The 13,667-nt window shown below is 38.1% G+C and overlaps 1 protein-coding gene across 24 annotated transcripts in view; it reads left to right on the top strand.

Moving 5' to 3' along the window:
• Nucleotides 1-795: 795 nt before the first annotated feature.
• The window catches only part of RBFOX1 (RNA binding fox-1 homolog 1), a 1,699,751-nt gene continuing 1,686,879 nt past the window's right edge, over nt 796-13,667 (top strand). For all 24 annotated transcript variants that reach the window (XM_051964083.1, XM_051964074.1, XM_051964056.1 and 21 more), the window contains exon 1: nt 796-896. In XM_051964083.1, the coding sequence (XP_051820043.1) occupies nt 894-896 (3 nt within the window). In that variant the 5' untranslated portion in view covers nt 796-893. The remainder of the gene's footprint in view (nt 897-13,667) is intronic.

Raw genomic sequence — 13,667 nt, 5'->3', positions numbered from 1 at the left:
TCTCTCTTTTAATCGCCTCTTCACCCTCTCCCGCCTCCCTACACTCAGGCTGCCGGAGCAGCTGTTCGAGTGCAGCGGGGCGCGCGTAGCCCCCCCAGACCCCTCCTTTTTTCTCCTCCTCCTCCTCCCCCCCCCAACCCCGGGCGCAGGGTTTGAAGGTCACCTCCTTTCTGTCCCTGTCGAAGCCGACGCCGCCACCTCCAGCTCGGGCCAGTGGAGTCGCCGCTACCGCCGTTGCCGCTCTAAAGCGGTCCTATCAGCAGCAGTAGCACCAGCAGCAGCAGCTGCGGAGCTGGGTCTGGCTCGGGGAGGGGAAGCCCGAACCCCAAGAGGGGAGCAGGAGGGGCGGGGGGAATTCCTCAACCTCCGAACCCCAGGGGCTAAACACATAGCTGGGATAGGGGAGGCGCTCCGCCTGTCCACAGAAGCAACGTACGAGGCGGCAGCATCAGGGGAAGGACTGACCTGTGCAACCCAGGAACAAGAGGAAAGATAGAAAGCACTCTGCCCCACATCTGGAAGAGGCAGAGGTGCGCCCCACATCTGGTGGAGGAAAACCTCCCTTTCCTGAACCCGGCCGTGCAGAGTTGGAAAGAAAGAGGCGAAAGAAGGGATTGTGCGCTCCGGGACACAGAGAGGCTCGGGCGCTCTGGGATCTCGGACTGAGACCAGGACCGCCACCCCAAGCCCAGGGGCTTGTGCGCTCATCAGCTTCTCAGACAAGTCAGCGAGCTGTTCTTAGACTAATCGGCTTTTTTGGGGAAGTGGGTGGGAGCGGGGCCCCGGTTGCCTGACCAGGACCGGGGCCGGACACCTCGAGGCTGACCTGCCCTCGAAGTTGCAGCCGGCGTGAGAGGTAAAAACACGTGCCCTCCCTTCGCTGGCTACGGCTGATGGTAAGTCTGGCTCAGGGGATGAGGAAGCGGGTGGGGGCCCCGGGAATGTGGTCTGGGGGGCTCAAAGATGTGTAGTGGGGGCAAGAAAAGCAGCAAGAACCAACGCCCCAAGTGAGTGCAGGTTGAGTCGTTGCCGCGCCCTGCTCTCCCCTGTTACCTAGGGTCTCCTTAGGTAAGGAGGGGAACTGGATGGGAGAGCACTACCGAAACGGGCACTCCGGGGAGGGAAAATTGTCATTTCCACGCCTCAAGTCCCTGGCAGCTTCTCTCCATAGGAGCCGGCTGGTTACAGCGGGCGTGGACGGGCACGCGCGCGCTCACCAGGGTTTGGAATAGCTGCCGCCGCCCGTTTGGACTCTGAACTTTTTCCCTGTCTTTGGTGCGAGCTCCCGGGCGGTCCCGGCAGCTCCCAACGGAGCTGTCTTTTCATTCCGACTTAGAAAGGAGGAGCGCCTTTGGAACTATGGGCAGTTCTTAGGGAGCTCGGGGAGACCTCAGCTGACTCAGACCAGGTAATTTGGGTAACTCCAATGGAGAAATCAAATCCTAGTCTGGGAAAGCTGGGTGACCGGGGACCGGGCGATTTGGGCAGCTGCGCACTTTGCTCTAGTGGCCAGGACTTACCATGGACCCCTAGCTTATTTCCCTTGAGCTCAATTAGAAGGCTCTGGGGCACCCTGAGGATCCTCACTCTCCTTTGGAAAAGGTAGTGGGGGTAGGTGGGGATGCAGTCAGTTAATTTGGCTTGGAGGGAAAATCGCAGTGTGTCTAAGGAAGAAAGGTAAACACCCTTAAAGTAATTCCTAATGACGACGATAACAATACTCTAATAGTCATTGAAATTGTGTATTGGAAGCCAGTTAACGTTGTTAACTATAAATACTCAAGAGCAAAAGAGAAGATGAGGCTAGTTTCGACTAGTTGGTAGAGATTGGCAGGTCCTTAGACCCAGAAAACAAGTTGAAAATTGCTCCCTAGGATTTCTTTATTTATTGTCGGGGATAGGGGGCGGAAGGGGGAGGGGGAGAGAAGAAAAAGGAGATTTGAGTTCACTTAGAGTAGCGCCACCAGCTTGATTTACAGCTAGTCCATGGGGTTCTTGAAGGCTGGGGAACTGAATAGATCACCCTAACCTCGGGAGAGACAATCTTCACTTAGAACTGAGCCAGACGCCGTCTGGTTCAATGCTAAATGCTGGGAGTCTCCTTGGAATACTTATTCTCAAGGTGGTATCCAAAATTGGAGGTACATTGGAGCTGTGTTATGTATTACAGTAAGACAAGGAAATCTGAGGACAGCACGGTTTGTTCGTGGTGAATCTAGTCAGAAGTACATTCTTCTCCATCATCTCCCAAGAGACCTCCCAGTCGCACTTCCAGACCTCTTTCTATGTTACTCGGTAATGGGTACAGCAGTCTGAGGGGCCTAACGGGAGAAACCTTAGCTAGGATTCTTGTTGATTTCAGTGTGGACAGTGGATGAACTCCAGAAGCAGGTTCTCTGATTCGCCTGCTTTTATATCCTCAGTTATCATGGTTCCAAAGGGTTCCACAGGTTTCCCAAATGGAAGTTGAAAGTCATGATTAATTACCCATCCCAATGGCCAGGCTGCCTAGTGGTTTATGCTTATCTTTAAATGAACTTCATCCTCTTAACAATTCTGATCAAATTTACTTTAAAAAAATGACAAAGTTGTATTTGTTGTATTGCTTTCAGGAGTGGGGGCACTTAGGCTAACTTAAGCTTTCATTGAAAAGAATACATGCAGTTTTTGAATGGGGTAATGAGAGACTGAACACATATCTCCATTTTTTCTTGCTTCCACTGCCTGTTTCTTTGACACAAAAGAAACCAAGAAAACAAGAAAACCAAATGATATCCTTTTGTGCCCCTCCCCCAATCTCTTGGGGTTTCATGGCAGATTTATTGCCATAGCCCTGTCCTTAAGAAGAACTAACTCAGGAGACTTCTGAGTATTAAGGGCACAACAGTACACTTTCCAATGGACAGGTTAAAATGTAAAGTTTCCTTTTCTTTTTCTTTTTTTTTTTTAAGCTGAATACTTATGTGCTGTTAACAGCATTCCTGCTTCACTCCTTGAATCCTTGCTGATTCTGGATCTTCTTGTAGTACCATTAATAACAAATAATAGTAGCTCATATTTTATAGCACATTGAGGTTACAAAGTAGTTCAAAGGGTTTTCTACTAAGGTACTTTAAGTTGAATTTGGGAATAAAAGAAAAACTAATGTAATAAAATAAGGTTTATTAGGTGGGAATGAGTGGTTATTGGAGAACCAAATTCTCTTCCTAAGCCAAAATTGTCATACCAGAAGTTAAATTTAAATAGATATTAATTACATATTATATAAAGATTACTGTTCTGAATTAGACCAATGGCTTGCTATCCCCTCTCTACATGGTCAGTATAGCTGGGAAACAGGTACTTTTCAAGGATCCCTAAGAGAAATAGTTCCCATGATGTCAGCCTATAGCTCCATGGGATTTGACCCCTCATCCACCTCCCAAAGCCTTACTTAGAATGCTGTGAATAGAAAGAAATCATTTCCAGGATCTTTTTTTTAATTTGTTTTTTTTGCAGCTAAAAGCTCTCACTACTCTTGGTTTCTTTACCCAAGAGTATTAAAGTAGAAATAGCCTGACATCTCTCCCCACCACACCCTATTTATTTTTTAAAACACTTCTTTTAACTACAATCCACGATCCTCTAGCTTCCTCCCAGGAAACTGAGCCAAAGGATAGGGCTGAACAGATTTTTACTCATGATTCTGACATACTGTGCCCTATTTTTCTCTCCATGATAATTGATGCTATTTTTTTTTTCCTCTGGCTCAATGTCTGAGGTTTAGGCCTTTAGCTGTCTTTATGTCTCAGAGTGCATTTTAAACAAGAATGTAGTTCACCCTACTCCAGCAATTGTATGCTTTGTAGCATGTACTTTATCAATCGTCCTTTTCAAATATATCTTTACTTTTGGAAAACATTTCTGCTCTGTATAAATATGTCTGACACTTCACCTTTCTGAAAATTAGAACATTTTATTTGCATCTTTTAAGCTGATGTGTTGAGTAATGAACACATTCCAAGAGGGAAATTGTATTTGACACAGAAAATACTTTGGGGACATAGGGATTTCACAGTGGTGTGTAACAAGACTATTGAAATCTGAGTACAAATGGTCTGAAGGACACTGGGAGGCAAGGGCTTCCTTCTTTTTACAGCATGGGCTTTAGTAAGGAAACATCCTCGACAAATTAATACCTGCTGACTTTCCTAAAATTATCAAGCAATTTACTATATTTAAGCTTTTTTTTCTTCTTTTGAGAAAACTGTAGCATAGTTCTTTGGTAAGAAAGACCTATAAAATCAAAATTAATTTTAAATGGAGCTGTAGTGATTCTCTCCCCCTCCCCAATATGTAAAATAGCTCATCCCCTGAACTGCCTCAGGGCTCAAGTGCAAAAATGGAATGATTAATTAAAGAGTAAAATAGTGGCAGCAGCTAAAATGGCATTAAATACTTTTGGATTAGTCCTTCATTAAGTATCATTGGAATAGAATTTTAGTTTTGGAGCTATCTTCATAAGAAATATCCTGTAGAGTTATTGGTTTGAGGCCACTATCTGAACTTCCCCCACAATAAGACTGAGAACTTCTGTCAAAATATAGAAATTGTATTCTTGTTTCTAAAGCAAAATATGTTTCTTTTTTTAAATTAATTTTTAAAATTCAGAGACACTTATTTTCTCTCCCTCCTATTTTCTCCCCTCCCCAAAGAATTACAATGCACTTTTATTATAAAGAAGAGCTATAAAATAAAAAAATTAATAGTCATATAGTTATTTCTCCCTACCAAAATACAAAAATATACAAAATAGCTCCCCTTCCAAATAGCCTCAAGGATCAATTGCAAAAATGGAATGCTTAATTAAAAAATAAAATAAGAGTAGCATCTAAACTGTCATCAAATACCTTTGGACTATTTCAAACAAAACTTTTTACAATAAACATGTACCATCAAGTAAAATAAATGTCCATAATGGCCATGTCCAAAAAGATGTATCTCATTCTGCATATCTAGGTTGTTTGTTCATGGTATACAGATTTTTGCAGGAGGTACATGTGGGTTTAAAGTTATTGGTTACTTCTAAAGAGAAAGGAACCTGGTATTCCTTGTTGCTTTTTCTCACTATTAAAAAAGTGTCTATTTAATCTATGTAATAATGAGCTTTGAGGTGTAGAAAGGCCATGATTCAGAAAGGCAAATCTTGCAACAGTTTGGAAATGAAATTCCATCTTTTCGGCAATTACTTTAGAATTTTACAATCAAGAATATTGAACAAGTTGAAAACAGACATGGAGGCTATACAATCACAGTTATCCTGTATTGGTGGAAGAAGTTTATGTGTCTGTACAAAGTACTATATAATGTTTGTCTTCAAAGAAAAAGTTGTGGATTAGCTGGAATCTCCAAAAACTTCTGAAATCAGTTGCCTCCTAAGTTCCCATTTGTGTGTGTGTCAGTTTCCTTTTAAAAGGGAACCATGTGTTCTCCTTTGAGTAGGAGTTTGGGAAGAATGTGCTTGGTGGTAAGAACATTGGAACCAACATGAACAGGTGGATAGCTTAATGAGGGCTATGAGTTCCAGAGGAACAATATGAGTATACTGTTACTCATCCAGATATTGAGGTAGAGGTAGATTTTGATAGAAATCTTTTGCCATCTGTTAATTCAACTTTCTCTCTACCCTTTTGATGGCCAGTTTCTTTTTATCCAAAGTCCAGGAGCTGTTCCTTTGGTTTAGTCAGTTAGTGAGAACTGGGGTGAAGTAGGGGATGGAGAGGGAGATAAGGGTGTTCCATTATGTTAATAATGGAAAGCAATTCAGGAAACAATGTTAGAGATGGTGCTGGCTCAGTCACAAGTATACACGTTAGATAGGAATGGGAAATAGTTGCTAGCTATCTTGGAGAATTATCTTTCAGTTTTGGATGCTGCTCAGGTACTAGTACTTATCTCAGATTTCTATGTGCCACATCTCTAATTGTCCACAGGATCAAAGGTTTTAATGTTGGAAGGGATCTTTAGAGTCATCATATCTTACTCTTATAAATGAAGAAATTGATATCCAGAGAGACCCCCTAATTTTCCCAAGTTCACAAAGCAATCAACATCAGGGCAAAGATGGCAGCCAGGTAACTTAAGGGATAGAATTCTAGACCTGGAATTTAAATCCAACCTCAAATACTTACTTGCTAAGTGATTCTAGGCAAGTCATTTAACCTCTCTTTCCCTTAATCTGTTGGAGAAGGAAATGGCACACCACTCTAGTATCTTCACAAAGAAAATTCTTTATAGTGTCATAAAGAATTGGACATGCTTGAACGACAATCTTTGATTCTAAATTCCACTATACCATATTATCTCTTATATGAACTGCATTTCTTATATTTTGTGCATTAACCATCATTTTTGAACCATAGACTTTTGAGTTATAAAGTCCTTAAGTAGTGTTGGTCCTCATTTATGAGTATAACTGATTATACTCAATTATATATTTTGAGCCCACTTAATGTACATAGGCCAGAGGTACCTGTTATCTCTGGCTCTCCAAAATAATAGGCTCAAGACTTAGGTTTTAGTGATAGCTATAGCCAATACAGTATATAGGTTTCTGTTTTCTCTATGTCTTGCTATTTCTTTTTTTAATCATCATAATCAAAATCCATCTTTCTCTTCATATTTTTCCTAAGAATTAAAATTAGATATTTTCAGATATGCTAGGTCAACCAGTTTGATGCATGAAATCTCCTTTTTCAATGAGGTGGCTTTTCTCCATTCCTCTGAGATTCTGGAGAAGCGATAAGACTAAAAATTCAAGTATACTTAACTGTAGTAGATGAAAGACACCACACTAAATAGATAGAACGGACCCATTTTTCATGGTAGGTAGTTAAGGAAATCATGAAACCCTAGAAACCATTATGTGATTTCCTCATTTTCCTTTTTCATCGGCAGTTGGGTGGTAACTTAGATGTGTGTTGGGGATAGATTAAACAGAGCCCCAATAGAATAGTAGATGAGGTTGAAGCAAGTGGCTCTGTACAAAGATTGCTGGCTACAAAATCATCTTGACAACTTCCATATGCACAAAATCTAATTGACTGGCAGAGAGAGGCACTAATTTGTTATACTCATCATGAAAACTGACAAGGCCATGGGAAGAGAGTGCTGATTCAGCACTGAGTAGCCTTAGCCAAACCCCACTGGTGCCAGATTTCTGATCAAATGAAGAGATTTAGTTTAGATTTCTTTTGGTCTAAGACTTCATAACCTAATTCTTGTATACACAATAGCCACTGTAATTGGCATTGGTTATGGATATATGTTTTAAGAGTAATTTTAAAGAAGCCATTTATGGGTCACATTTTTTTCAAAACTTTATCAATGTCTTTTGGTTTTGCATCAAATTATTATTTCAAAAAGTTTTTATTAAATAGCTAATATGTGATTGACACCATACTAAGGATTAGAAACTTAAAGACAAAAAATACCACCAGTCATTTCTCTCTGAGTTCTTATGCTCATTTTTTGGTATGTTGTTGCATCGTCCTCTCTCAGAATATAATTCTCCTAACAAAGAAAAATAGGCAAAAACAGCCAATATAGTGACCAAGTCTGACAGAGCTGACAAGTCTGTCCCTGAAGACTCCTATCTCTCTGTCAAGATATGATTACTTCTTCTTTGGAAGAAAAATTTCTTGTTTTTGTTCCTTAAAGATTGATTTTCCTTAGTGTTCTTTCCATTTTTATTGTTGAAGTCATTGTATCATATAACAACATGTTCTCTAATGTTTATTTCATTGTGCATCAGTTTATACAGGAGTTTCACATATTTCTCCAATTTCCTTATATTCATCTTTTCTTATTGTAGAATAATATTCCATTATATTCATGTAGCATAGGTGATTAAGTGTTTTTAGTAGTTGATGGATACCATGATACCCATTAATAATTATATTATCCATGTATATATTATATTATATATTATCCATATGCTATTGCAAAAAACTGATGCTGTGAATGTATTGGTATATATGGGATCTTTAAGAGAGTAAGAATGTTTCTGGTCTAACCCATACCTAAATAAAAATCCTCATTAAAACTTATTTTTTCTTTTTTTTAATAATAGATTTTTTATTTTCAAAATACATGTGAAGATGGTTTTTAACATTCACCTTTGCAAAACCTTGTGTTCCAAATTTTTCTCCTTCCCTTCCACTACCTCCCTTCCCAGCCACAAATAATCCAATAGATTAAACATGTGCAATTCTTCTAAACATATTTTCATGTTTATCATACTGCACAAGAAAAAATAAGATCAAAAAGGAAAAAGAAAGAAAGAAAAAAGTAAGCAAACAACAAAAAGGTGAAAATACTATATTGTGATGCAGTTGCCATAGTCCTCTTTCTATATGGCTCTCTCCATCACAAATCTAAATCACTTCATTGTTGAAAAGAGCCAAATCCATTAGAGTTGTTCATCTCATAATCTTGTTACTGCTGTGTAAAATGTTCTCTTGGTTCTACTCACTTCACTTACTCACCAAAACTTATGAAAAGATTATTGAGCCCAACAACCTCATTTTGTAGATGAGGAAACAGATTGAGAGAGTAAGGGATTTAGCATCTCACAATTTGTAAGTGTTTGAATCAGCATTTGAACTGGGGTCTTTTTTGATTTCCAGTCCAACATTTTAGCTACTACTCCACCCAGCACCAATGTTAGTTTTTAGTTTTATCTAGAGGAACTCCAATGACCTATCAAAGCAGGCTAATGTACTTTGGACAGTTCCAACTAACATTTATGTAGCATTTTAAGGTTTGTAAAATGCTTTACACGTATCTCTTTTCCCCTTCAAAACAACCTTGAGAAATGAGTGTGGACCATAACATAGCATTTCCACTCCTTATATTATTTTTGTTTTCCTTCTTAGATTTTTTTTTTACCTTCTTTCTAGATCCAATTTCTCTTGTCTAGCAAGACAATTGTATAAATATGTATACATATATTGTATTTAATATATACTTTAACATATTTAACATGTATTGGTCTATCTGCCATATGGGGGGAAGGTGGAGAAAAGTTGCAAGAGAAGGTTTTGCAAGGGTCAATGCTAAAGAATTACCTATGCATATGTCTTGTAAATAAAAAGCTATTTTAACAAAACAACCCTGAGGCGTAGATACTATTTTATCCTCATTTTATAGATGAGAAAATTAAGATAAAAAGCTAGTAAGAGACTAATTCAGGGTTGTGCAGCTAGTAAGTATCTGAGATAGGATTTGAATTCAGGAGTTCCTAATTCTAGGTCCAATGCTTCATTCATTTTGGCCACCTGGTGGCCAAAGCATGTCATCCTACAGCATGATGCTTTTTGCTACATTCTAAGAATAATGCATCCTCCATATTTAGACTTAATAAAGTTTTACATTTATTCTAGGTCATTTAAAACATCCTTTAAAACTTTGTTAATATTTCTAATATCCAGCCCTCCTATGGCCCTCTAATACTCAGAAACCTTCTATGGGTTCTCATTGCCAACTGAACAAAGACCAGGTACTTTATCTTGGCAAGCAGAATTCAATAGTTTCTGATCTACCTTCAGTCTCATCTAATGATGAGAATCTCATTAGAATGTAAGTTCTTTGTGTGTAAGGATCGTTTGAGTCATTGTATTTGTATCTCATCACTTAATGAATTGAGTATTCAATAAATGTCTGCTGGTTCATTCATTCACATATTTTATGTTCCAGTCAAACAAGTCTATTTGCCATCTTATTGGTCATACCCTATTATTTTCTTTTGCATGTGCCTTTGCTCACTTGTTTCATAACCCCTTGAAATGATCTTGCCTTTCTTCTCCATTTGCTGAGGTTCTATCAATACTTCCAGGTTCAAATGAAATACCCCTCCTCCCTGATTTCCTCAAGCACAGGTATCTTTTCCATCAACCATTGCATTTGGTCTCCTTCTTTGGTCTTAGAGATCTTTTTTTACACATTAGACATTCTTACTAAGATATAAGCTCAGGGACTGGCTCTTATTTACCTTTTCTCCCTCAGTGTCTATTAAGTAAATTACATACAGTAGGAACTTAATATTTTAAATAATTATGTTGAAAAATATGAAAAGAAAGTCATAAAAGTACTGTACAAATAAATGATTTAAGGAATATAAAGTAGTTTCAATATGAAGAGATAAGAACTAGAATGTCTAGCCTGAGAAAAATGATAATATAGTTATTGGCTTTATGAAAAAAAATAGCAACAAAATTAAGATTGGGCTAAAGAAGATGTGGATTCTGAAGAGCTTTGAGAAGTCACTAGATAAATTTCTGCTGTGATTGCTTTAAGCATAAATTAATGAAAAGATAGGAGTCAAGGCCCAAATGAAGAAATTAGGTTGGAAATTAGGTGGAGAAAGTTATCTCCACCTCCCAAACTATAGACTTAAAATTAGAATACCTCTGCAGTTTCATAAAAAAATGTAATATAACTCTTCAGTCTAGGTCTACCTTCTTTGAACTCTGGTTGTGTTACCCATCAGATACTTGAGCTCCATGAGTCTAATAAGAGTTGAAAATTCAGGATGACAGTATCCTGTCTCACTGATTTCAATTGAAGTCTAAACCATACAATTGAAATATGGAAACTCTATCCAGGAGGAGATGATTTAGGAAATAAGTTTTTTCTTTGTTTATTTTTGACAGTTTTTTTAAATAACTGTCTTAAAACATTTTGGAAGACTATTACAAAGAATTTAATTTACTTTAAGGAACATATGTTAAAGGAAGGAATAGTTTTTTTTTTTTCTGTTTGTCCCAGAGACAGAACAAGGAAGAGAGGGTAGGATTCAATTCAACAGACATTTGTAGGATTCAATTCAACAGACATTTATTTATTAAAGCCTAATATATGCCAGGAATTGTTTTAGGCTCAGAGATACACACATAAATACACACATACATATCATATGTATAATATGTTCTCAAGAAAATGGTATTCAATTCAGGTTCAACACCAATAAGTAAATATTTGGAAATGTAAAAAGGGGGAGAACATTGACAAGTTATGTAAGGAGAATAATAGGGAAAACTTGAAAGGCTAGGAAAGTACCTGAGCTCAGATTCGAAATTAGATAAGGTTTTTGAGAGAGGGAGGTAAAGAAGAGGTGCATTATAGGATAAGGGAATATCTTCAATAAGTATTGTGAAGATGACTGGGAGATGGATTTCCAATTTCTAGTTAAGAGTAAATTGGCCGGTTTAACATTTGACTGGAAAAGTAGGTTAGAACTAGGTTGTAGAAGACTTTAACTTACAGACTGAGAAGTTTATATTTTATTCTAGAGCAAAAGGAAATCATCAAAAGTTTTGGAATAGGGGAGTAACGTGGTAAACCCATGCCTTCGGAAGATTATTTTGGTAGCTTTGTGATGATTGGATTGGAGAAGGGGAAAGATTGGAAGTAGAAAGATGAATCAGGAGGTTATTATATATAATCCAGGTGAGAGATTGTGAAAAACTATTCTGGTTGGTGAGTATTTGAGAGATGTTATTAAAGCAGAATCAATACAATTAGGAATTTATTCCCTGGAAAGGAAAATGTTAAGGGTGACTCTGAGATGACAAATCAAGGTGACTGGGAGGGTGTAGGTGGACAAAAGAAGGTAAAGTTGAAGGTGCGATAGATTGTAAAGAAAGATGTTATATTTCAATTTTGGATGTATTAGAATGAGTTGGGATACCAAAATGGAGATGGCTAACTGACAGTTGGCCATGCCATACTAGAGTTCAGTGGATAGGTAAGCCCAGGGCACATAACTTTTAGAATCATTTGCAAAAAGATGAAAATTCAATTGATAGAGAATTCAATACAAGGTTGCTAAAAAGATCACCAAAGGAGAGAGAAGAAAAGAGGACTCAGAATAAAGCTTTAGTGAACATCCCTGCTTAAGAGGCAGGATCATAACATTTAGAAACAGAAAAAATCTTAGAAATGTTATAGATCAGCCTCCTCATTTAACAGACATGGAAACTGAGGTCTATAGTGACTAAATAATTTCACCAAGATTGCACGGGTACCAAGAGGCATGAGATTCAAACACAATTTCTCTGAGTTTATACCCACTGCTTTTTCCATTACATGACGAGTATTTATAGAAAGCAAAGTAAAAAACAAAAACAGATAGTTCTCTAAGTACTGGGAAGACCAGAAGATAGCTATGTCATGAAATCTAAAGAAGAGGAAATACACAGAATCATGGGTTAGTCACATTCATTCAAAAACTTCTGAGTATTCAAGGAAGGAACCGATTGAGAAAAGACTAATGGATTTCACAATTAGGTTTCTTGGTAACCTTAGGGAGAACTGCATCAATAAAATGGTAGAGAATGGAATCCTGATTATAATAGTTAGGAAATGACTGATAAGGAAGTGAGAAAGCAAGAAGAGAAGCTACATGGAAAGGAAGCTTTACATTCAGTGTAGTGGCTTGGTTTCCAGTGGTTGGAACTGTCAATAAATAGAATGAGGCTGCTTTACCTGAGGTTTGCAAGTAGAAATGTGTGACATATTGGGATATTAAGGAATAGATACTTATATGTGTGCTTTTCCTCTGCTAGCCTTTCAACTGTAATCTAAATATTTTTTAAATGTTTTCCTGGCCATAGTCTTTCCTGGGTTCTTTCCTCCCTTTCCAACACTTTTTAGATCCCTGAACTAGAAATCAGAGTATTTAGGGTCTAGTCTTAATTCTTCTACTAAATTGCAGTGTGAATTTCCTCATACATAAAATGAGGGTGTTCTTGATTAGATGATTTCCAGCAGTGCTCAATTTTTATCTTCAATGAACTTAAATAAACCCTGAGTTTTTATTCATTTCCTCCCTAGCCATGCTGCCTTCCATGTTCCAAGATCCATCCTCTCTTCCATTTTTTTTTTCTTTTAGGGAAAATAGGATTTTTGATTTAATTGTTAAATTTGACTATTTTAGTTCCCTCCCTGCACTCTTCACTCATAGTATTACTTCATTGTAGCAGAAATCCATAAGCAAGGATTTCTTAAAAGGTTACTCTAGTAAGGACTGAGAACACAAATATAAACACCAAAAAAATCCACTCCCAATATGTTTACATTCTAATTGGGGAATTCTATTTAAGAAGAAATAGAAAGGGGACGAGGAAGATAGCTAATTGGAAGGGCTATAAGATGAGGAGGATGTTGGAAAGTCCCAAGTACAGCCTGGTGAGAAAAGAAAAGATGGTTGGCTTAGGCCTTCTTAAATGAAGCCATCCACCCTTTAGTCAGAAGGTGGGTGACAGGGACTAAGGGTAGGTACTTTAGAGTTGTGATTTCTAAACCTGAAATGATCTTCCAGGATGATGTTTTTTTGGGGCTCTAATGGAAAAATCTGGAGGATTAAAGTCTGGTGAGAAATGAATATCAGATAAATAGTTGAAAAGTAAAAGAACAACAAATAGTTGAAACAGGGAACATTTATGGGCCACAAAGCATTGTGTTAGACTTGGACTGACATTAACTTCTCTATAGCAGTGATTCTGCCCAGAGATTAAAAATCAAACATTTCCCTTTCCTCCAACCCATTAATTATAGCTTTTTGACTGCTCTGGTGAAGAAGGGAGGGAACAGATCCTGCAATTTCAAGAAAAAAAGAGAGTCCAGTA

The sequence above is a fragment of the Antechinus flavipes genome, chromosome 1 (genome assembly GCF_016432865.1).
Source record: "Antechinus flavipes isolate AdamAnt ecotype Samford, QLD, Australia chromosome 1, AdamAnt_v2, whole genome shotgun sequence".
In the NCBI taxonomy this organism is placed as follows: Eukaryota; Metazoa; Chordata; class Mammalia; order Dasyuromorphia; family Dasyuridae; genus Antechinus; species Antechinus flavipes.
This window is presented reverse-complemented; position numbering and strand designations above follow the sequence as displayed.